The 25,315-nt window shown below is 39.5% G+C and overlaps 1 protein-coding gene across 2 annotated transcripts in view; it reads right to left on the bottom strand.

Moving 5' to 3' along the window:
• LOC126458431 (arginyl-tRNA--protein transferase 1) overlaps nucleotides 1–25,315 on the bottom strand; it is a 155,473-nt gene that overhangs the window by 26,323 nt on the left and 103,835 nt on the right. For both annotated transcript variants that reach the window (XM_050095486.1, XM_050095485.1), the window contains exons 8-9: nucleotides 8,990–9,171; nucleotides 1,644–1,896 (exon numbers count right to left, since the gene is read on the bottom strand). In XM_050095486.1, coding sequence (XP_049951443.1) covers nucleotides 1,644–1,896; nucleotides 8,990–9,171 — 435 coding nt within the window. The remainder of the gene's footprint in view (nucleotides 1–1,643; nucleotides 1,897–8,989; nucleotides 9,172–25,315) is intronic.

The following is a 25,315-nucleotide window of genomic DNA, read 5'->3' as shown; positions in this document are numbered from 1 at the left end:
AAAGCTGTTCCATGGTAAGTAAAAATGTGGTTTGCAACTGCTAGGAATTATTAGAAAACTTCAGAACAGAATGGCTGAGAGTATGAAACATATAGTTTCTCTATTACACAGTGATGACGAGGAAGAAATCCATTTCTTTTATGATGTTTGTACACAATTCTCCACAACTAATAAAGAAACAGTGATGCGTCTTCCAGAGTTACTGAGAAATTGTCAGCTGAGGTCTTTCCTCCACTTCTGATCTTTACATATTATGGAAATTTGCAAACATTATCAGTATCATTTTGTGAGTTACTTAAATTAATCAATAAACCTTGAGATTTCAATGATTAACTATATGCAGTGGATGAAAATGAGAAGTCACTGAACATTCTTTTTTGCCTTTTATTGTACATGGTGTGTAAATGACCATGCAACAAACTCTGAGAAATGATAGATCCTGCAAAGAGAACATAGTTTTAGTTTTTTAAAGTATTTGGTCCAACCTGCCACTGTTTTTGGATTCATCATATTAGGTTACTGCACTAGCCATGCAACAAATTCTGATTACCTAACCCATTACTTACCACACATATCTTTTGGATGTGCTCATACAACTAGTCTGAAGTATGGCAGGAACCACACAGTCCTTTGCATGACAAGGAATATACACTCTTAAGAGAAGCTAAAGCATGTTGCGAAACGATCCAGATATACGCCTTCATTTAAATGGTATTACAAGGTCCAGCATGCCATCAACAATGCTATAAGACTAGATGCCAAGGTTAAATCTTTGCTGGTGAAGTTTGACGAACAAAAAAATAATACTATAATGGGTGATGGATTACAAGAAGAAATATTAGGAATTTTAGAAACAGGTCACATTTCTGTGCAGACATGCAATGTTTTGTATAGAAAACTGTAATCTAAAAGTGTTAGAATTTTGAGGTAAAGTTTTGTGTGTGTGACATGTGAAATGCTACCCAAAAATTCTCGAAATAAATGTGTAGCTTGGGAAGTCTAGCTAGTATGATGAAATGCCATCAGGTGGTACCCTGTATATCCTTTGTAACTCAGAACCTCAAGCAGTTCTGTGCTATATAGTTGCATTTGGACTGTATGTGCATTTCCTTATTGTTGTGTCTTGCAAAACTAATGAGGTGGGTGTCTGGGAGCAATGTAGGTGCATAAATTTCTTTATGGTGTACATAGACGAAGGATACAGATTAGCACCATACACAGAAGTATATTCAAGACCCACTTACATGTTCTCAAATCAACACATCTACCCTACATTACATGCTTCGAGCATGATTGCATAATACTAACACAACATACTGGAAAATATAGGTTTCTTCACAATTAGTCAGGATTCACAATTAGTCACTCTGTTACAGACAGCCACATTAGAGAGATGTACAGTAAAACAATAATTATTATACTGAAAGGATGAATACAAAGTATCAAAGGTGAAATTAATGAACATGCAATTAACGTGAAGTTAAAAACTTGCACAGATAAAGGAAGGTTTAAAATGAAGACCAACAGTTTTATGATACAATTAAAAAGAAATAATTTTGTGCAGCTTTGAAATTTTACACATATTGGCAACAGTTCCAACCCTTCATTCTACACACAGTATTTGAAAGTTGATTTTCACATACCTCATTTATGTTGATTTGACCATCTTCATCCAGCACTGAAGAGTTTTCTTCAAAACGGCTATATCGACTGACATCTAGCTTTCTTTGGCACTGTTCTATAGGATGCCAAGTATATGTTTCTGGACACAGCAGAAATGATGGGTTGTATTTAGCTTTGTATCGCATTTTTGGACAAGTATGGATGTAAAAACCCATATAATAATACTTCAGTGCTGAGCTGTGTGTGTGTAAAGACCTTACCAATGCAATCTCTCTGTAACAAAAGACAGTAAAAATTAGGATAGACTTTTACCACAACAATACATTTTCCTAGGGGCAATAGAAATAAATTCAAAATAAACTATGCAGGCATATTTAATAAAATAAATGTCTTTTGTTTTTGATTAGGATCTCTTAACTGGTGCACATTATTACTTCAGTCTTTAAAAAAATGACTATATCAACTCTGTTGTACACCTCTTCTTCTCCTCCTCTTCCTACTCATACTTGCTACATATAACACATGTACAGAAATATGTAGTACTGACTAGTTAATCTCAAAATGTAATGAATGGTCTATCCCAAAGAAAAAGGATTAACTTATTAACTTATTTTCCTTCTCAACTTTTCCCTTAAGTATGAAACTATTAAAAAGCTGATGTGGCTGTGTTTGAGACATTAATTTTATAATCTTATTTATCACGTGAAGACAGAAATTAATGCTTCATAATAGTGTTATGTTCCAGAGGAAGAAAATAGACTTTCTTTTTTCTCTCGAGGAAGTAGAAGGGTATGTTCATAGACAAGGTTATCCAAACTGACAAGCTAAAAGGGGAAGCTGCGTAGTAGAATTTTCCACAGTGCTTAATTTAATTATTACTAACACTTTGTTTAAGAAGCACGAAAGAAGATTATACAGGGCGAACATTATTAAAACTGAGAAACTGCAGGGACAGATTCCTGACTGAAAAGGGAGGAAAAAAGATCCTATGAACATGTGTCCAGAAATGCATCATTGCCAGGGTAGAAGGTGCTGACTGAATGAACCACGTGCCACGTGTTCCTCGTGTGTTGCAGGCTGTGTGATTGACGCAGCATCTTGGAAGCAGCAGAATGGTCTGCTATTCATGTCAGGAATAAGCGAAGATGATGTCTGCATGTGACCAACCAGATGGAAACGGTCAAGAGGAAATACATCTATTCCAAAATAAATGCCCTCATAGACACCAACTACAGGACGACCACAAATTCTTGCCCTGATTATAATAATTTATTACAGAATAACCGTTTGACATAATAATTTACATTTGATGCCGTTACGTAGGTTAGTGTTACTAGTCTTTTTTAAGACCACTTATGTTAGTAAACCTCAATGTGTGTTCCCTTGATAGCTTGGAGAATGTCGAGGCGGATTCCAGTTCCCACCAGGTCTTTCTTAACATGTGTTCTGTCACAGTACCCATGGCAGCTTGTATCCTAGCCTTCAGTTTGTCGATGTCAGCAACTGGTGTGACAAAGACTCTGTCCTTGATATAGCCCCAGACAAAAAAGTGAAGAGGTGTAATGTCTGGAGAGTGGGGTGGCCAGGGTGTTGGACCATTCCTTCCAATCCAAAAAAGTTTCATCCAAGAAATCATGCACTATTAAAGCCCATTGGGGGAGGTGCTCCATCTTGATGGAAAATTATCCATGGTTGATACTCTTCTAACTGTGGGGCAGTGAACTGTTGCAAAACGTCTCAGTAAACGTTAGTGATAATGGATTTTTCTGTGAAGAAAAACGGTCCAAAAACCTTTTTATGCAAGAGGCCCCACCAAACATTCAGTTTTTTGCTGTCTCGCTGTAACTGTACAGTAGCATGTGGAGACTCTGAACCCCATATACGGAAATTATGCCTATTTACTTTTCCATTGACATGAAAGGTAGATTCATCGATAAAGCATATGCGATTTAAGTAATCATTTGTGCCATCAATCCTGTTGAGAATCTCAGTTGCAAATTCAGCACGTGTCAGCAAATCATTCAGTTACAAGGTCTGCAAGATCTGCACTTTGTAAGCATGCAACCTAACCCTTTCATGAAGAATCTTCACCACACTTGCTTGCAGTATTTGAAGTTCATGTGATGCTTGATGAGTTGATCTAGACGGACTCCATTGAAACGATTGCCAAACATGATCAACAGTTGTATCACTCACAGGAGGCCTGCCATTTCGAGGACGATCTTCAACGCTGCCTGCCATCACTTATTTGATTTAACATCAGGAGGGCTGCGTCCATAAGAAGCCTGAAATTTACGCTGAACACTGATGGGCGATTTCGTTTCATGAAACCAAAGCACACATTACACTTTCTCCTGTTTCGATGCCATTTCACCAGCAACTAACGTGACCTAACAGACAGTGTCGATGTTGTGGAGCACTAGCGCCATCTATTGGTCACAACAACTAGTAACACTAACCTACATAATGGCATCAAATATAACTATTATGTCAAATGGTTATTCTGTTATAAATTTTTATAATCAGGGCAAGACTTTGTGCTTACCCTGTATATCGCACAACATTTCAAGCCTTTTTCGGGCATTTGTGTGACCTTGCGTCCTTTCAGACAGACAAATGTGCAGTTATACGGTGGACTATGCATACACCAGATCTGGAACACTGGGTCCTGCAGGATATTGAGATGAACTCTAGTACCAGCTCCAGACAAGTGGCTTGTCAACATGGTGTGAGTCAAAGTATGATTATGTGTATCCTGCATAACAACGGCTACTATGCCTATCACTTGCAATCCTATGGATGGCCACTTTGAACATCTGTTGTGACATGGATGCAGTTCAGCTCTGTACTGTGTTCCAGGACGATTTGTTATTGTTGCACACACATAAGCAATTTCTGCATTTCCAGACACATGTTCAAACCATCGTTTTTCTCCATTTCTGGCCAGGACTTTGTCCCTGCACTTTGTTGGTTTTATTAATGTTCATCCTGTACATGTGGAAGAGATCAGGAGTTACAGAGTAATGTCAAGACAGATATTTCAAAACCAGATTTTACATTTGCAAACATTTTCTGTGGCAGAAGTGGACTCTACCCATAATTTATTTATTATGAACTGAAGATTAAAACTGAAGAAATTGGAGAAAAGCAGGAAATTAAGGAGATGGGACTTGTATAAATTGAAATAACCAGATGTTGTTGAGAGTTTCAAAGGGAGCATTAATCAAGGACTAACTAAACCATGAGGGGTTGGATGGGGGAATGCAATAGAAGACAAATATGAAGCTTTGGGAGCTGAAACATGAACACAGCAGAGAATCAAATTGGCAAAGACACAAGACCTAGAAGAAACCCTTGGATAATACAAGAGATTTTGGTTTTAAAACTGATGAAACAAGAAGATATAAAAATGCAGCAAATGAAGCAGATGAAAAGGAGTACAGGCAACTATAAAATGAAACTGACAAAGTGCAAAATGGCTAAGCAGGAACGTCTACAGCAAAAATGCATGGCTGTAGAAGCATACATGACTAGGGGAAAGATAGATGTCACATATATGTTTTTCACAAAGTTTTCACAAATATTTCTTTAGGTTTTTATACTGATCTCACAGTATTATGGTATATTGATAATTTTTACTTGTGGACCATCTGACAGCAACTGAATAAAACACAATTTTAGTGCCATACATGTTTTGCCTTTATTTTCTGCAAGGCATCATCAGTGGCCTGGAATATGTACATTACACGCAACTGAGGAAGACGGGACTACAAAAGTTGAAGATGATCTCACAGTATCTTTATTCTTCTACTAGCAATATTCACAATGTAACTTGCATTAAAGTTAGTATTTCCACAAATATCATAGAGACAAACATATTTTGTTTGAAAAAACAAAATCTCTGGTGCAGGAAACAACCATGAAGTGAAGTGTCTTAGCAAAACAGACTCTAACTGAAAACTGTATGTGTTCAAAATGATGCAAGAATTAGCTGAGGACAGCAGGAGTTGCTAAATAAAAACTTGCACCACATTCAGTCAACTCTCTCAGTTCTATTATGTTCTTGCACCACATTCAGTCAACTCTCTCAGTTCTATTATGTTCTGATAAAGAGCTGTAGCTTTCGAGCTGGATATCGTTACACAGATCTCGCAGAAAATTCGCAAGATTATTTTACAGTGTGGGATATTACAGGCGGTGATGGGAGCAAAAAATTTGAATTTATAAGTAGTAATGTCAAACTTCTCCCTAATCTTAATGCCTGAGCAAACCAACAATTTTCCTGCTGATTTTTGTGTTAGTAGCTTACTTCTTAAGTGCTGTAAATAGCTGTAGCAAAAGGAAAAAATGCTTGAGGGCTCACTACAAACTGCTATTCCACAGTATTTTGAAATAAACTTGATTTTTATAAAAACTCTTTGTAATTGGTTTAGTTACTGAATAGATTGTAACCTGTTAATAAATCATTCATAAATGAAATTAATAATTTTTTATCATAAATATTTCTCTCTCACAAAAGGAACAGTTTCTATGATTTATGACTTGTATGTGATTATCATAAACATAATACATGAAGTTTTGTAATGTAGATGTTTTAGGGACTTACTAACTGGTGCAATAAACTATCTTTCACTTGGGCATGTAGTCCTGTAAATAAGAAAAATCTTGAAACTTCCTGGCATATTAAAACTGTGTGTCCCAGACTCCAGCAACACAATTTCTCCGCAATTTCCTTTCTAGCAGTAATGTTTCTGTGAAGTTTGGAAGGCAAGAGATGGGATACTAATAGAAGTAAAGCCATGAGAGCAGATTGTGAGTTGTGCTTGGATAGCTCAGTTGGTAGAGCACTTGCCTGCGGAAGACAAAGTCCAAAGTTTGACACCCGGTCCAACATAGTTTTAAACTGCCAGGAAGATTCAAATCAATGCACACTATGCTGTAGAGTGAAAAATCATGCTGGAAGAAAACTCCTGTGCATTCTGCTGCCTTCTATTGAAGTAAAAACCATCACCGTTATAAATATCTGTGTACTAATGAACAGAAATTACTGTTTTCTATGCAGACCTTTAATTTTTCTGATCTCGATTTCCATTGTACTGCAGACACTGTCCGATTGAAATCACCACATGAAGCATTCAAATACAATCTGTCAGTTTGTTTACTACCTTTAAAAGTCCCGATGACTTCCCTTACCTATTAGCTTTAAAGAACTACACAGTTATCTAGCTTTGTTATTGTTAGAGATGTAGCAGATTTCGTTCTCTGTGCAATCTGACTGACTGGTATGTTGAAGATGGTACATAAAGTTTCATTGCAAAGAAAAAATGGGGCTGCATTGCTGTTGATGCACTAGTGAATACTAGCTTTTCCTTGGCTGCACAAAGATGACTCAAATCAAAACAGATTTCCCAGTAGCACTAGGTGCTTTCAGGTGTTGAATCTGTCTCCTAAATCATGGGCTGTACGTAACAAATTAAACAGAACATTGAATACTGTTTCACTGTTAGGATCAGAGTCCAGGCACTAACATATTATAAAGAACCTTGTGAAGCCAACCACCCATACTAAAATGTTGATCACTTTTTTAACTGAGAAATCTTAAAAAGAGATAGGCTAATTTAGCAATTAATTGAAGGACTTGGAATACAACTAGACACATCATGACCCTGAGGAACCGAAGATCTGTCTTCCCAGTTTCTGGACAGTTTGGTTTCTGGACGTTTATCATCCCACTTCCAATTATTTAAGAAATTACCTAAGATTACACACTACTGATTTCAGAAGCTTTTTCATCCTTGGACATGCTGTGGCATGCCAGAAATGATTTATGCTAAGGGACATCACGACAGTTTCTCTTAAAAAAGTTGCACGTAGCAGCCTTACAAATGAGCCTCAATTTCCGCAAGTTTAATTTTTTTTTTGTGCTTATCTATCTCAGAAGGCAGGTCCACTCCTGCTGTCTTTATAGAATGGAACAATGGTGCCATCTCTCTGCAGTTCTGTTGGAATAGGGACACAGGAATACTTACATAACTACTCAAGGACCAAAGTTATAAAGAGGTATAAACTAATTTGGCAATCAATCTTTCACTGCTCCAGTCACCTTGTGCAAACATCACATATGTCCTGCAGATGTGATATCATTATTGAAGATTCTGCTAGACAGACAATTTTTTTTTATATGAAAAATTAGTACAGTGTTGGACACTAGCTCTTTCAGCTCCAAAATAGCAGAAGTAGCTAGAAGTGATCACTGGTATTAATTCAGAATAGCTTAACAAAAAAGCTGAAACTGGTAGTGGACTCAATAAAGTTCTACAGAGCAACTGGAGCAGCCTTTTCATTACCTGCACAAACAGTTATGGAACACATGGAGAAACTACTAATTATTTTCAATTTAACACACACCTGCTTCACTGGCGGCTGTATGGGATATGCATGCCAGGCTTTGGCCTCCACATCTGAAGCCCTACCAACAGAAACTTCATGCTGTAATACTGCAACTCGTTACCAGCTTCCCTTCCTCCTATAATCCTGGTAATTTGGTCATCGCTTTCTATTTATTCCAATTCTTTAGTATACATACGTATTGCATTTAATCAAACCCAGACCAGCAAGGATGTACTTTGTGATATGTATAGTTGTTCGACATTCTTATTAATTTCTAAATATCCTATGGTGTCGAAACTGAATGTGCAGCTGACCTGTTTCTTTCTGACATTTGTATTCTAGGAAGTAGTAAACCAGTTGTACAGAAATCAGTAAACAAAGAGGAGGTGTTCATTCTCAAGGTATGGTCTTTGTCTCCCTTTTTTACTGTTTCCAAATGTATTTCAGTTCTGGCAAATCAAATAGTTTATCAGATGCCAGCAGTATGGTCACCTGGTAAATTGAATATAAATTCTAGTTTGCTGAAGCTGTTTACTTCAGAGGCTAAGACAGTTAATGATTTTTTCAACATTTTTAAATCACCACCAACAGCATTGCAAACAAAGCAAAGGTGGTCTCTCTCATGTTTATATAATCTTGTGTTTCTTGTTCATCATTCTTAAGTTTGATTTACCAAGTGAAAAAGATTTTAGGAAACACACCGGGTTTTAATATCCCATTAACAATGAGGCCAACAGAGATGGAAGGAAATTTGTTATGTATGATATATGTATCCTGCACAAATGTCAGAGTGCTTATGCATTTGCCAAGATTATTGAGAAAAGTTCTATAAAATGTACACTTAATATACCTAGAAAACTAGTATCCAAGAAATAATAATATTATTCTGCTTCTACTTCATATGGGAAAAACGTATTTAACAAAAATAAAATCACACCAGTAATTCCATTTATTGTAATTTTACACTACAGCTTACCTGAGAGAAGCATAAGTTCCTAACGATAAATGACCAAACTCTGGGTCATAATAAAAGTAAACAGAGGATACACAGTAAGGCAGTATGTCAATTACTGCAACAGCAATAAGTCGTCCATCAAGCCAATATTGCTGATGGAAGGAGCCATAACCATGAGGTGGTCCATCAACTGGTTTCCATGGCTACTGATACATATGACAGAATAAGATTTCATCATAACAGTAAAAATGTTAAACATATCTTAATATTAGCACACAGCTTATCAATCAAATTTTTTTGTCTTAATTAATCATGGGATCAAATTTAAAACTGCTGTATCAAATGCTGTAACCCAAACTATAAAGTTGAATACACTGTAAGCTTTCAACTACTACTTTATTTTACTTTATAAGATCAGAATGTCACAAAGAGCTGTATAGTGCTAGGCAAAAAATGTGAACGGTATCATTCACAACTGTACCTGTAGGTAGCCCATCTTTAAATTAATTGCCTTTATGATCCATTAGACAGATATGGTGAGGGCTGCAAAACAGTTTTGTCCTTTGAATTCTGCCAATTCTCCCCCCCCCCCCCCCCCCCCCCCCTGCAGTAAATTAAGTATAATAAGCTCGGCTGTAGACCACAATAGTTCAAGCTCGATAAACTATGACAAATTCTTAAATTGTTTCTTAGAGGTATTTAATGAATCATTTCCTCGTAGATCCAAGCAAAAGGAAGTAAATGGTAAACTCAGATGGATTACAACAGGAATAAAAATTTCTAGTGCCAGAAAGAGAGATCTCCACAATGAGCTAAAATCAAACAGAAATCCAGATTTTGTTACTTATGTGAAACAGTATAAAGCTGTATTTAGGAAAGTTGTAGTGGCAGCTAAAAAAATGGCAAATAATAAATTCATACAAGAACACAGAAATAAGACAAAAACAATGTGGTCAGTTGTTCAGTTTGAATTAAGGGCCAAAGTAAAAATTCATGAGAGATTGAAAATTAGACGTGAAAATGAAATTATAGTAAACCCTGTTCAAATGCCAAGTTGTTTCAATGAATTCTTCCTAAATGTAGTAAGATCCGATGTGGATATGACATTCTATCAAGGCATCACAAATTTGGAAAATGGCCAAAACACATCTTTTAAACAATTCGAAAAAATCACCCAAAGGGATGTGTGAAAGGAAATATTGTCTCTAAAAAACAAAACCTCACATGGGTGGGATGAAATAACCACATCTGTAATCAAGTGTGTGTACGATATTATTTCTCAATCACTGTCAATTATTATAAATCAATCTTTTGAACAGGGATGCTTTCCAAATGTATTGAAATATGCTGAGATCAAACCTCTATTAAAAAAAGGATTGACAGGAGATATGGGGAATTACTGCCCTATCTCTCTTTTGCTGGTCTTCTCTAAAGTGTTTGAAAGATTGCAGCAAAACAAATTAATAAATTTCTTTCTGTAAATGATATAATTTTTAAAAACAGGTTTGGATTCCAACAGGGTAAAAGCACTGTGAATGCTATAAATGAGTTTACCCAAAAAATATGCTCCATGTTAGATAAGGGTGAAAGGTCACAGGAATATTCTGTGATCTGACTAAAGCTTTCGATTCAGCGAACCATGCATTACTCCTCCACAAATTACAGATGTATGGAATCAGGGACACTGCTTTACAAAGGTTTAGCTCTTACCTGTCAGATAGGAAACAAAGAGTAATTTTAACTTCAAATGGAACCAATTATTCCTCAGACTGGAAAACAGTTCCCCAAAGACTCCCACAAGGTCGGAAATTGGTTTCCTATCTGTTTCTTTTTTACGTAAATGTCCTACCACTTGCTACTGATGTCCATTCAGTCTCATTTGCAGATGATACATCAGTTCTAATTGAAAATGAGGTATCTGAAAGTATTCCAGAAAAAGCCAAAACTACTTTAGAAAAACTCGAATCTTAGTTCCATCAAAATGGACTAAAACTAAATGTAACTAAAACCAAAATGATGCAATTTGAAGCTAAATCAGTAGAAAGGACTGAAATAAAGGTAACTTGCAATGATCATGATATCACAGAAGCAAACCACTTGAAGTTCTTATGCCTAAATCTTGATAAAAATTTAAATTGGAAGGTACACATAGATTGCTTAGCAAATAAACTGAACACCTTGGCATTTGCAATGGGTATTTTGTCAGGTGCCACAAACATGGATACCAGAAAGATAGTTTATCACTACTACTTTGAGTCAGTTATTCGTTATGGCATAATCCTCTGGGGAAATTCAGCAAATGTCACTAGGCTCCTGGTATTATAAAAGAAAGTAATTAGAAACATGTGTGTTGCAAAAAAACCAGAATCCTGTAGACCACTGTTAAAAAATTTAAAAATACTATCTATCCCCTCACTTTACATACATGAGGTGGCAATGTTCTTATTTAAAAATCAACATACACTAGACACTTTCTGTTTTGACCACAACTACAGCACTCGCCACAGAGATAATTTCAAACTTCCAACTCACCGTTTAGAACTTTATGCCCAAACGCCAGAGTATATGGGGTTAAAAATTTTCAATAAAATAAAAGGCAGTGATATATTTAAGATGGAGCTTGGTCACTGAAAAGATTGCTCTTTACTCTTCTGGTGGAAAAGTGTTATTATTCTGTCGAAGAATTCATTGAGGATAGCTTCACAATCTGGACACAAGGATTGTATTACATGTATTATTTTATGTACTTGTGTAGCTGTAACTTAGAAATGTACAATATAATGTAAACTTTTGTATTCCTCTTAAAAAAGAGAAAAAAGTTTCTTCTGTAAACCTTGACATGTCTCCTGTACATAAAATCAAATTATTTGAAAATTGTACATAATGAGATGAATAAATCACATATTACATTCCACTGTCAAGCAGATCAATAGAGCCAATAGACTTTAAACCTGTGATGGCCTAGATAAGCACCACCCATGAGTTTGTTTGTAGGGTCATCACAGCATTCACTTGGAATGAGTTAATTAAGCAAGGAAAAAATCAAGATTCCCACAGGCAAATACAGTACTCATAACTGTGGCATTTAAAACTTGCATAAATCTGAGTGTCACAGATTTCTGTTTAATGAATTATGCAATGCTTCTTCAACTTGCTTAATGACATTTTCCAGGAAACCTGCACACCCAAATAGTACTTGGGAATAGACTGAATTTTTAAAATTATCTCTTCCATAGATAATCAGCACTTTGCAAGACCAATGCAAACAACAAAATTAGTGATCAGAAAAAATCACTAATACATGTTAAACACTGTAGAGTATTTTAAGTAACTTCCTTTCATACTATTTTACATATTTACTTGTTATTTGACTGGCAATAATGAAATACTACTATTCATTTGATGGCTGCTGGAAGTTATTCAATTATAAACATTACTTGGGTTTATCCTTGTGTAAAATATATGCTGTTAATGAAACCTTGAGGCATGACTTTGTGATGGACATTTTCCCCACTGCTAATTACTGCAGCATATTTTAGTGATAAATGATGCCTAAAACGCTGACTTACATTTGAGATGGTGTCTGCATCTCATTTTTGCCTTGGCGTAGTCAGTGCTGTCTCAAAAGGGTCAACATTATGAAGGAAAAAAAAAAATCATTCACATAAACAGAATAATCCTCATCATTATTGTCGAAATTATTTGAAAACACTGTGGCCTTACAATTCTTTACAAGTCTCATGATGATACTCTTGTGGGGACCATCCCCAACCGTTAAAAGCATTTCAGGTTTGTTCATTTCCTTCCATTTTCTGAATAGGGCCATCTCTAAAAGTAGGAGGAACTTCAAGATGAAAATAGTATCTATTTGAAATATCAAAATACAATCAAAATTTTAAATAAGCAAAACATACGTGAAGGCAATCAAGTTTAATACACTGACTATTGGTGGTAACACCTAAACAGACAAAGCAGTTAAAATATATCACAGCAGATAGCATCTACAGACAACGTGTAGAAAGCTTGAGTTATCCCGTGACCCGTCCATAATGAATGGCACATGAAACACAAGTAAACTCATGATCAATCCACAGTGTGTTAATGTAACTTGTATTGTATTGATTCTCTGTGACATTTTTGTGTATGTTTCAAGACAAATGTTAAGAAAAAGTAACATAAATGTGTTTGTGTCATGTTTCTGGGTAATGTATATGTAAAAGAGATGGCATTGGTCTAATAGGTGAAACGTAATCGCTGTACATTTTTCTCACGATGTAAGGGACAGGTGAAGATGAACAGTTGAAGCTGTGATGTTGAAGTGAAAAGGACAGAAGGGATGTGTAGACTTTTAGCAGCAAGAAGAGTGGTATTCTGCAGAGGGAAGCAGATTTTCTTTGTGGTAATAGTTGGATGGAGTAATGTGGAGAAGAGAGTTAAAATATTGAGACATTGGAAGCAGTCTCTGGAGTTCAGAGGCAAGCACAACAAAAAAGTTGACAGAAGCTTGCCATAGTGGCATTGTTGCAATGAATGTACCAAATTTAATGAAGGGCCACCAGTTTTGAAATTCAGTGGAGGAGACACGAGAGAAAGATTTGCAAGAGTCAAGACTAAAGGTTTGGTAAACAGATTGGTATAGAAGACATCAGGAGGTCGAAGATTATAAGTTTCTGGGAAGAAGAGGGGGCTGGAGGTGGTTTTCATCACAAGAACTTGAATACCTGTTGTATCAGGAGAAAATGTGTGCATTATTTTGTCCACCAAAAAGAATGAGACTCAACTATAGTGGATGCATAGGTCATATAACTGAAAATGAATATTTGTAGAGTTTTGTGTTTGAGAAGGTGGACAGTGAATCGATCAACTATTGTTAAAAAGCATTTACTGTGAGGACCAAAACATACAATAAATTTCACATTGAAACATTAATAAATAAAGACCAGTGGTCAACCATTGTTAGGCTTAAAAACTGTGTGAAACTGTTAACCACACCAGTAAATCCCATTTTCACTTTACATCCCAGTTGTTTAAAGAAGTTTCAACAGTAAGTTGGTACATTGCAGCAGCAGCTGGAATTATTAGCATTTCTAAAACTTGATTTGTTCACTGCTCATTTACACGATGGCTTACTGCCATCTGATCCTCCTGTTCCATCAAGAACATCTGATGCACTACAAATCCAGTAATTGCTATCTGCAGCAGCAACTATGTCTCGGCATCATACTTCTCTGGACAGCCGATTACCAACACATCGGTGAGTCTTTACACCACAACTAAACAATACACAGAAAACTTTTATACAGAGATAAGTAAAAGCAAATAAGATTGAGAATCAATCAGTTATTCAGAACAATAATAATAATAAATATATTCTATTTGGATCGAAACATGGATTCTCACTTGTAGTCGAATATTTGGCAGTAACGTTTCAGTCAAGTATAGGAATTCAGATGTCTTGCAGAAGAAGTGTAAATTGTATCAAAATAACAATCATTTAACTTCCTTTGTTTTTCAGAGATTGTGCCTTTCACAGCAATATGTATACATATTGATGAAAACAGAGCTTGACATATGGATATTTCATGTCTGATTATCATTTTTACTTAGAGATAGCTCAATAGATTCAATAAGTAACAGTGCAAATACTTTTAATTTTATATAAGAAAATACAATCTTATTACAATGATGCATGGCAATTCTGTCTAAACCGAGAGGTAACTTACTTATCTAAATAGCTGTATAAAAATTATTGTAATTTTATATCTGTTTCTGCTTGTGTAAGAGTGACTGTGTCTATGTATGTGGAATTAGGTCAGCTGACATCGGCAAAGGCAGAAGTAAGACCTGGCAACACAGATGTAGCAAAAGCGATTGTTTAGTAATTGATCTATTTTGATGAAAAGTAGCAAGTTTGGTGATAGCATTTTGAGTATGGGTCACTGACATGACAGCTACCTGTCCATCAGTCATTCCTTCATATGTACAAGGTGATAATATAATATTTCAGGGTTGTTCATACAGACAGAAAGAATTGTCTGCTTACTAGTGTTAGGTTTCATCTGCCATCTTCTCATTTCAGTCTTAATCTGTGACAGTCTGTGAATGGAATATCAAATTTCATTAAGTACTCATGTAATCTGCAACATAAAGTTACAAGTCTAAGATTGCAAACTGGTAGGCAGTATCATACAGAAAAAAGGGTATACACACTGCCATTGTATGTTATCATTTAAGTGCAAGGACTACTATTCCCTAATCCTCCCACACTGATATATTTGTCATTCTTTGTGACATTTGTTCACTTTAAGGTTCCAGTCTAAAACAATAAATGTTGTATGGTGGTACGTGGACTACTGCTAAAGCCAAATGTATTTAAAAGTGTTTTAAATGAGTAATGATTCTGATAATATACTGTACAATTTGAGATCAACTAACAATCACTGTTCTTAATTGAACCTGTTGTTATCCGCTTTCTCAAATGACCAGTAAATGAAGTAAATATACCATTAACTTCCTGGAGTGGAGAAAGGCAGCAGCACTGTCATAATTTAGCATATACAATGGTCATGTTATATATGGAGACCGGCGATGAGGATGCTGCATACCGCAGTCATATTCCTGTTAGGAGCCTGACTGCCAGCATCAATGTATGGTAAGTGAAGTTGGAATTTGCCGTGGCACCTTGATTTTTCAAGCAACGTTAAACAGGAAAAATAATATAGACAATGAACTGTGAGTAATAAAGTGTGTGTACAGTTATTCGAACAACAATGGCAATTCACTGAGAATGGTGAGGACATTGTTAATCAGGACACTGTTCCTAAGGATTTCATTAATTGACCTGCATTCTTCAGAATGCAAGTTGTAGATGTACTGAAACATAGAATTTTAATTGTGGACAAACATACTGAATCACAACACAGGAGTAGACAATAATCACGTTGAGAATGAAGGAAGGAGGGAGTTTTTAATTAATGAAGTTTTTACAAAATTTAAACAAAAAACTTGACAACTGTGATAAAAAACTAGTATTTGAACAAAAAACCTGACAATACAAACACATACCCTGATGATCATGGACAAAATTTGAACAAAGTACTACACGAGTGTAGTCAAAAAGTGAAATCAGATTTGGACAAAGTTTTTGATGAGAAGGTAGTAAATATCTCAAAAAAAGAAAGAAAGAAAGAAACAAACTTGTGTATAACACATGATCGCACACATTAGAATGGGGAAACAGAGTGACTGATTTACAGGCTTCAAAAATTAATTTCTCCTCAAGCATTGGTTGTGAGAGAGACAAGAAAGTAATACTGAGAACTATTTTTGATGTACAATTACACAAATGGTTCATGCATAACTTCCTTCAAAAGCAACGGGAACAGGATAGGTATTTAGATTACCCCATTACCGTGAAAATAAAAAACAGCCAGCTTAATGAAAGTTTGATGATTTTTATGAGTTGTTTCAAGTTGTTGATCACTTGAAGAGACTGACAATGAAGGGACTGTGGTGACTCCTTCCGTTTGTCTCCACTTGTAGCAGATGACAACAAGCTGTGCTGAACAGAATCCAGCGATCAGTGAAGTACCTGCCAGCCAAGGTACCACCGCATCTCCCCAGCACCCTCATTGGTCACTTCTGCTGCAGGTAGAGCTTAAAATGACATGCTTTCCAGATACCACACACGCCAAACCATCGCTCGAGCAGCCTCTTCACCTGCTTTGACGAGGCAAGCATGCGCAGCCAGCAGGATTCTGCACCTGTGTCCAGTTTCAGTGTCTTTTCATGGTCCAAGTGCTACTGCATCTTCTGCACTGCCAGATGGGATTACCGTGTGCAGTGTGGTGCACTTGTTGCGGTGAACTGCACCAGGAGTATCAGGCAGGTTTATTAACATCTCACCCCTAGTTGTTTTGGCACCACTGAACAAGTTTCTTCTCTGACTGTACTGGTTCCCTTGACTGCCAGGCGAGTCTGTCTCATTGTCAAACTTTCATCCTTCTTTTCCCATGTATTTGTGATACTTGTGTAAGGACACTTTTCCAGCAAAACGCGGTGCTGATGTCCCCATTCTTGGCACTTGTCTTCTTGCCCCGCCAGACGCTATTCACAGTCCGCCCTGTTCAAAGACTCTGCCATGAGCGAGGACCCCCTTGTAAGAGGCAGTAGCTGGTTAAATTTTTGTTGTAGTTGTTAGCTCTTTCAGTATGCCCCATTATTTATTGTTGCCTTTATTAATTACCGTATGACCCTAGGAGCAAACAAGGGAGTCTCTAAATCATTTCTTCACTGGTGACACTCTCTAAACCAAAGCACTGAGTCTCATTACCCAAACAAGCTGGTTTTTCTTTTCTTATTATTCCGATTAGCACACCCCATGTGGTTGTGCAATTAGTTTCCATTAGGTTGGCAGGATGCATCCCACTTGTTTCTGCCTTCACCACTCCCATCATGCATCCCTCCACATATGGCCTCTCTCTGCTCACACCACCACTCCCCTCCTGCGTCCCTCCATGCACACTCTCCTTCAGCGCCCACAACCACGCCTCTCCCACAGCTGACAGCTGCGTGCCCAGACAAGTCACACTTTCACCGTGTGGCATACTGAACCCTCCTTTCTGCAGCAACACATGACAGAGATTGTACTGCTTGGTCCACACTGTACATATCCTACATACCCTTTTTTCCACAATATTGCTTGTCAGCACCAGGTTGCACACCGTGACACGCTGCCTGCACACTGTTAAGTCACAATGTCACCACCAAACATTCCCACTCCTGTGGCCGTCACACCCTACAGGCTCTCCAGCCAACACTCTCCCTTAACCCCTGCCGCCCCAGCACGTATGAGCACTTTTGGAGGTGGCGGAACTTCACACACAACAGTCAGCAATACAGAACCATCTGGCCCAGCTAACCAATGGCGCGGCACGCACAGCATGAGCCAACTCTGCAGATCCTCCCTAAGATCGCACAGCTGCTCACTTGCCCACCTGCAGCCTGCGAGAGGTATACCTGTGGTTTGCTTCCATTGAGGCAGAATCTGCAGGATGCTCTATCACGAGTGATGCAATGAATTTCAGCAAGGTTGTTGGCCACCTGACCAGACCAACGCTGCCCAAGCCCGAGGTGTTATATCATACCCATCCCCTCCAGCAGCTACACTAAACTAAAAGAGCACATTATATCCAGCTTTGCACCTTCGGAGTTGCAATGGGCATGTAATTTATTATCACTCACGCAGTGCAACGACATGTGCCTGTCCCAGTTGCTGGGTCACATCTGAGCACTCATTGAGCCATGAATCCACCCCAAAGGCCTGCTCCTAAATTGTAGGTTGGTGCATCCCCCCCCCCCCCCCCCCTCCCATATAGGCTGACCTGGCCTCGCATGCCCATTTATTGCTAAGCGACACAACAGTGTTGGCCGATAAACTATTCGAGACCCTGAACTCCTTCCCTGCTAAGGTTGCAGCTCGGAACACCGGCTATCACCCCATGACTCTGGCTGGCTATTCACCCGGCCCTCCATCCCCACTACAAGCACCCATGTACATGACGTCACTTGCACCAGCTGCTGTTAATGACCCTAGGGCCAGCAAGCAGGCTGCTGACCTCTACCAGATTCTGAAATGCCTGAGCTCTGAGATGGCAGCACTTACCACCAGCATCGCACACCTACACATCACTCAACCACTATCAGGTGCTGATGCCCCCACCCACGTGATGACAGCCCATGCAAAAAGAGCTGCCCTGCTGGCATGGTTCTAACTGCCCCTCTGACAACTGAAACCACCAGACGTTTGGTGAGAATGCCACCAACTGCAGACTCTGTGCTGCTGGTTCCTGAACCCTGAAAGACACTGGCACTAGGCGCACCTGGTTGCTGTACCACTTCACAGCTTCTATTTGTACAGGATTTGAATGACACTAAATCCCCTGTCCACTAACTTGTCAACACAGACTCCAATTTATCCAACTCACTACTTATGGGGTGCGTACTCGATTTAGGCCTTCAGCACAAACTCCTATGGACTTTCACTGCCACAGATGTTACCCACCCCATTCTGGGTGCCGACTGTCTACAATTATATGCTGGTTGTATTCCAATCTCTGTCTTCCTCTAAAGTTTTTGCCCTCTATAGCTCCCTCTTGTATCAAAGTCATTCCCTGCTGTCTTAACAGATGTCCTATCATCCTGTCCCTCCTCGTCAGTGTTTCCCACATATTCCTTCCCCCCCCCCCCCCCCCCTCCCCCAATCCAATTCTCCACAGAACCTCCTCATTCCTTACTTTATTAATCCACATAATTTTCAACATTCATTTGTAGCACCACATCTCAAATGCTTCGATTCTCTTCTGTTCCAGTTTTCCCACAGTCCATGTTTCACTATCATGCCATGCTGTGCTACAAGCATACATTTCTCAGAAATTTATTTCTCAAATTAAGCCTATGTTTGGTACTAGTAGACTTCTCTTAGCCATAATGCTCTTTTGCCAGTGGTAATCTGCTTTTGATGTCCTCCTTGCTCCATCTGTCACTGGTTATTTTGCTGCCTAGGTAGTAGAATTCCTTAACGTCATCTACTTCGTGACCACCAATTTTGATCTTAAGTTTCTCACTGTTCTCATTTCTGCTACTTCTCATTACTTTTGTCATTCTTCAACTTACTCTCAGACTGTATTTTATACTCATTAGACTGTTCATTCCATTCAGCATTCACTCTCTCTCAGGATAGCAATGTCATCACCGAATGGTAACATTGCAATGTCATCACCGAATGGTAACACTGATATCCTTTCACTTGGAATTTTAATTCCATTCTTGAATCGTTATTTTATTTCTGACGTTGCTTCTTCAATGTATAGATAGAACAATAAGGGTGAAAGACTACATCCCTATCTTACACCCTCTTTAATATGAGCACTTCTTCTTGGTCATCCACTCTTATTATTCGCTCTTGGCTCTTGTACATATTGTATGTTACCCATCTCTCTCTATATCTTACCCCTATTTTTCACAAATTTCGAACATCTTGCACAATTTTACATTGTTGAATGCTTTTTCTAGGTCAACAAACCCTATAAACATGTCTTAAATTTTCTCTTGTCTTGCTTTCATTATCAACCGCAACATCAGAATTCACTCTATGGTTCATTTATGTTTCCTAAAGCCAAGATGATTGTCATCTAACATATCCTCAAATTCCTTTTCCATTCTTCTGTATATTATTCTTGTCAGCAAATTGGATACATGAGTTGTTAAGCTGAATGTGTGATAATTCGTGCACTTGTCAGCTCTTGCAGTCTTCGGAATTATGTAGATGATATTTTCCCAAAGTCAGATGGTATGTTGCTAGACACATACGTTCTACACACCAATGTGAATGATTGTTTTGCTGCCAATTCCCACAAGAATTTTAGAAATTCTGATGGAATGTTATCTATACCTTCTGCCTTATTTGATCTTCAGTCCTCCAAAGCTCTTTTAAATTCTGATTCTAACACTGGATCACCTACACCTTTTAAATCGACTCCTGCTTCACATCAGACAAATCTTCCCCCTCATAGAAACCTTCAATACACTCTTTCCACCCATGTGCAAACTCCTCTGCATTTAACAGTGGAATTCCCATTGCAGCTCTTAATGTTACCAACCTTGCTTTTAATTTCACTGAACGTTGTCTTCATTTTCCTATATGCTGAATCAGTCCTTTCGACAATCATGTTGAGTCAGTCCTTCCGACAATAATTTCTTTTTTGATTTCTTCACATTTTTCGTGCAGCCATTTCATCTTAGCTTTCCTGCACTTCCTATTTATCTCATTCCCCAGCAACTTGTACTTCTGTATTCCTGAATTTTCCTGAACATTTTTGTACTTCCTTCTTTCATCGATCAACTGAAGCATTTCTTCTGTTACCCATGGTTTCTTTGCAGTTACCTTTTTTTGTACCAAAGTTTTTCTTTCTAACTTCTGTGATTACTGTTTTTACAGATGTCCATTCCTCTTCAACTGTATTACCTTATTACTATATCTGTAGCCTTAGAGAACTTCCAGCATATCTTGTCATTCCTTAGTAGTTCCGCATCACACTTCTTTGCGTATTGATTCTTGCTGACTAATCTCTTAAACTACAGCCTTTACTTCATCATTACTACACTGTGATCTGAGTCTATATCTGCTCACATGTATGCCTTACACTCCAGTATCTGATTTCAGAATCACTGTCACATCATGATGTAATACAACTGAAATCTTCCCATATCGCCCAGCCTTTCCCTAGTGTACCTCCTCCTCTCGTGATTCTTGAACAGAGTATTCGCTATTACTAGCTGAAATTTATTACGGATCTTAATTAGTATTTCTACTTTCTCATTCCTGGTCCCAAACTCATATTCTCCAGTAACCATTTCTTCTACCCTTTGCTTACAACTGCATTCCAGTCCCCAATGGCTAATAGATTTTCATCTCCTTTTGCGTTCTGAATTACCTGTTCAATATCCTCATATACTTTCTCTATCTCTTCATCTTCAGCTTGCAGCGTCAACATATATACCAGAAATATCATTGTCGGTGTTGGTTTGCTGTTGATTCTGATAAGAACAACCCTATCACTGGACGGTCCTAGTCCGATTATACCATTTTCTGTTGCTGCATCTGACCAGAAATCCTTGTCCTCTTTCCATTTAACTTCACTGACATCTACCATATCTAGATCGAGCCTTTGAATTTCCCTTTTCGGATTTTCTAGCTTCCCTACCATGTTCAAGCTTCTTACATTCCACGCCCCGACTCATAGAACATTATCCTTTTGTTAGTTGTTTAACTTTTTTCTCATGGTTACCTCCCCCTTGGCAGTCCCCTCCCGGAGATTCAAATGAGGGACTATTCCAGAATCTTTCACCAATGAGGAGATCGTCATGATACTTTTTTAATTACAGGCCACATGTCCTGTGGATATAAGTCGTGTGTCTTTAATTCAGTGGTTTCCATTGCCTTCTGCATCCTCATGCAGTTGATCATTGCTGATTCTTCTGCCTTTAGGGGCAGTTTCCCACTCCAAGTACAAGAGAGTGCCCTGAACCTCTATCCACTCCTCCGCCCTCTTTGACAAGGCTCCTGGCAGAATGAAGGTGACTTCTTATGCCAGAAGTCTTCAGTCTTTAAGCGGTGGCGGGTTTTGAACTTGGGATTGAGGACGTTCTGATTACTAATCAAAGACACTACCCCTAGACCACAGATGCAACTTGGTTATTACAGTCTATTGGCTGACATAGCATAGTGCTGTTTAATCGATGGCACCTCCAGTAGGTCCATCTGCTGCAGCTCCTGTTCCAAGACGTGTTTCACTGTGAAACAGCTGGTGATTTCAGGCCCATATGCTCAGCTCTTTGCTGAATTCCACCTCCTCATCTGGCCACCCAGTGTCCCCCAGAACATTCAGCATGACACTGCATTACACCACCACTACACTTGGCCCTCCAGTTTTCTGCTGCGCCCGCCCCCTGCCCGCTCACAAGCACAAAATCTCGCAAAAGGAGTTTGAAGAGCTGCTCACTGCTAGTGTACTTTGCCCTTCCAAAAGCCCCTCAGTTTCAGCTCTTCATCTTGTCACCAAGGACATTTCCTGACACCATTGTGGTGATTACTGTACACTCAATGCCTGAACCATCCCTGACTGCTATCCTGTCCCACTCCTTTGCACCTATGACGACGCCATCTCAGGAGCTACTAGCTTCAATAAGACAGATTGCACTAAAGGCTACACAGAAATCCCAATGGCCCTAAAGGACATTGAGAAAACAGTCAGTATCACACCTTTTGACCTGTTGGACCATGCTTTTTAAGACATTTGGCCGCCGCAGAGCTGCACAAACTTGGCAGCGATTTTTGGACATCATTCTCTGAGGCGCACTTGGGTGTTTTGCCTAGTTAGATGATATACTCATCTACTCCTGGGACCCTACCAAACATTGCCAACACCTACATGAAATTTTTTCCCACCTACAGACAACTGGAGTGACATTCAACATGACAATGCGTTTTTGGGGCTGAGGCACTTAGCCGTTGCCACCGGCCGGCTACTGCCCCCTCCCCAATACAGTGCAGGCACTAGTGGACTTTCCACGTTCTACTACCTCCAAAGGCCTCTGGTATTTCATCAGCATGGTCAACATTTTCTGGCGACTTCTTAAGAACGCCACTGCCTCCCATGAGCCCCTTATTACAGCGCTCCGCAGCAATAAAAATGAAGGCAACAAACTGGTCCTTGGACCCAGGCCATGATCGAGAGCTTCGAAAAAACAAAATGGGACCTCACCAACATGACTCTTTGGCCCACCTCCACCCTAGTGCCCCCTTCACAATAGTGGCAGATGCAAGCCAGATGGCTATCAGGACCATCCGACACAAATGCGTGGATGATGTCTAGCAACCACTAGTGTTATTTTCGTCCAAGCGCTCTGATGCACAACGCCAAATGGGTGCATATGATCATGAGCTGCTCGTAGTCCACAAAGCCATCTCCTACTTCCAATGTTCAGTTAAGGGATGCACCTTTATGATCTTTACAGACCAAGATATACACCCGATATCACCCCGACTTCAGCTACAGGATTACGTTCCACAATTCACTACTGACATCTGGCATGTTGTTGGCACTGATAACATTGTGGCAGAATGCCTTAGCCACTTCTGCAGCATCACCAAACCCTTAGACTACCATTCCCCGGCCTCTGCTCAAGAGGGTGACCTAGACCTGGCCCACACCCTTCAGAAAACTGACTCTGCCATCAACCTACAGCTAAGACCCATACCCGGCTCCAACCATAAGATCTGGTGTGACATCCTCGTGGAACCTTCACAACGTGATGGTTCCAACTATCGCTTCTGCCCCTTTCTCCCTCCCATCTTCCAAAAACTGGCATTTGTCCACATCCACAGCCTTGCACACACTGGCATCTGCACTTCTATCACCCTTATGAAATAATGTTTTGTCTGGCTGGCCATTCAATGTGACTGCAGCAAGTGGGCCCAGTCCTGTTTTTAACGCCAGGGGGCCAGGGTACATTCACTTCCATGCGGCAGCCTTTTCTCCCACACAACACAGGTTTACACACTTCCACCTCGACATTGTCAGACTACTAGCCTCCTCCATTGGCTCTCAATATCTCCTGACAATTACTGAATGATTTACATATTGGCTGGAGGTCACATCTATCCTTGGTATTTCAGCCAAAACTGTGGCTGCAGCCTCCATTTGAACCTGGGTGCCCCACTTTGGGTTCCCCGCGACATCACTATGGACTGTGGACGCCAGTTCACCTCTGCAGTTTTCTGATCTATGACAGCCACTGGTAGCTAAAATTTCCACCACATCACCAGCTACCACCCTGAAGATAAGGCATGATTCCAACACACACTTAAAGCCACTCTTACAGGTTATTCTTCCACATGGTCCACTGCTTTACCTCTGGTATTTCTAGGTCTGCAGATTGCACATAAAATCGACCTGTGAACTTCTATTGCCGAGCTGGGACACGGACAGCCACTCGCCATTCCCGGTGACTTTTTGGAAGTTGCTCCACTTCCCCCTGACAGCACCATCCCAGGTTTCATGCAGCAGCATCAAAGCTTCATGGCTTAGCTGCGACCAACACATTGGCAACGTCATGGTGAGCACCATACCATCATCCACCATGACCTCACCTCATGCACAAGTTATGCTTTGGTCAGAGGCATACCTGTCGCCACTCCATCCTCAGTATTCGGGGCCACACTTGGTGTTGAAAAGCAGGGACAAGATGTTTTCTATTCGTCTGAATGGAGCAATAATCATCTCCATAGACAGGCTCAAGCTGGCCTATGTCGTAGAGTGTCCTCCAGCCAATGAGCTGCCCCCACCTACCACAGGCCCCAGTCGCAGCACCACCAACACTGCCCCTGATTCAATACTGGCCAACACAGTGCCCAAAGCTGTTTCTGATGTGCCACCAGCTGACGCCACCCTTGGCACTATGTCTGACACACCACCAGCCAACGCCTCCCCTGACGCCAACCAGCTACATGACTGACACACCTCCCACTGCCTGGGACCCTGATATCACCAACACACTGCTCTTCTTGCAGCCTCTGGCCGATGTCATCCTGCACCACAGATGCCCGCCACTCCCGACAGAGCGCTGTCGTTACTGCCACTAGCATCTGCACAACTGCAGCAGCGATACAATTTCATACTCTCCCAACGCCGTGACCAGGAGCTGCCCATGCCCCTCCTCTCACCAGAAACCACAGCAGATACAACTTATGCATTAGAAGTTACTTTCGTTGGATTCATAGGAGAA

Source organism: Schistocerca serialis, chromosome 2, assembly GCF_023864345.2.
Source record: "Schistocerca serialis cubense isolate TAMUIC-IGC-003099 chromosome 2, iqSchSeri2.2, whole genome shotgun sequence".
Lineage (NCBI taxonomy): Eukaryota > Metazoa > Arthropoda > Insecta > Orthoptera > Acrididae > Schistocerca > Schistocerca serialis.
Note: the sequence above shows the minus strand (reverse complement) of the source record. Positions and strands in the feature narration are given on the sequence as shown.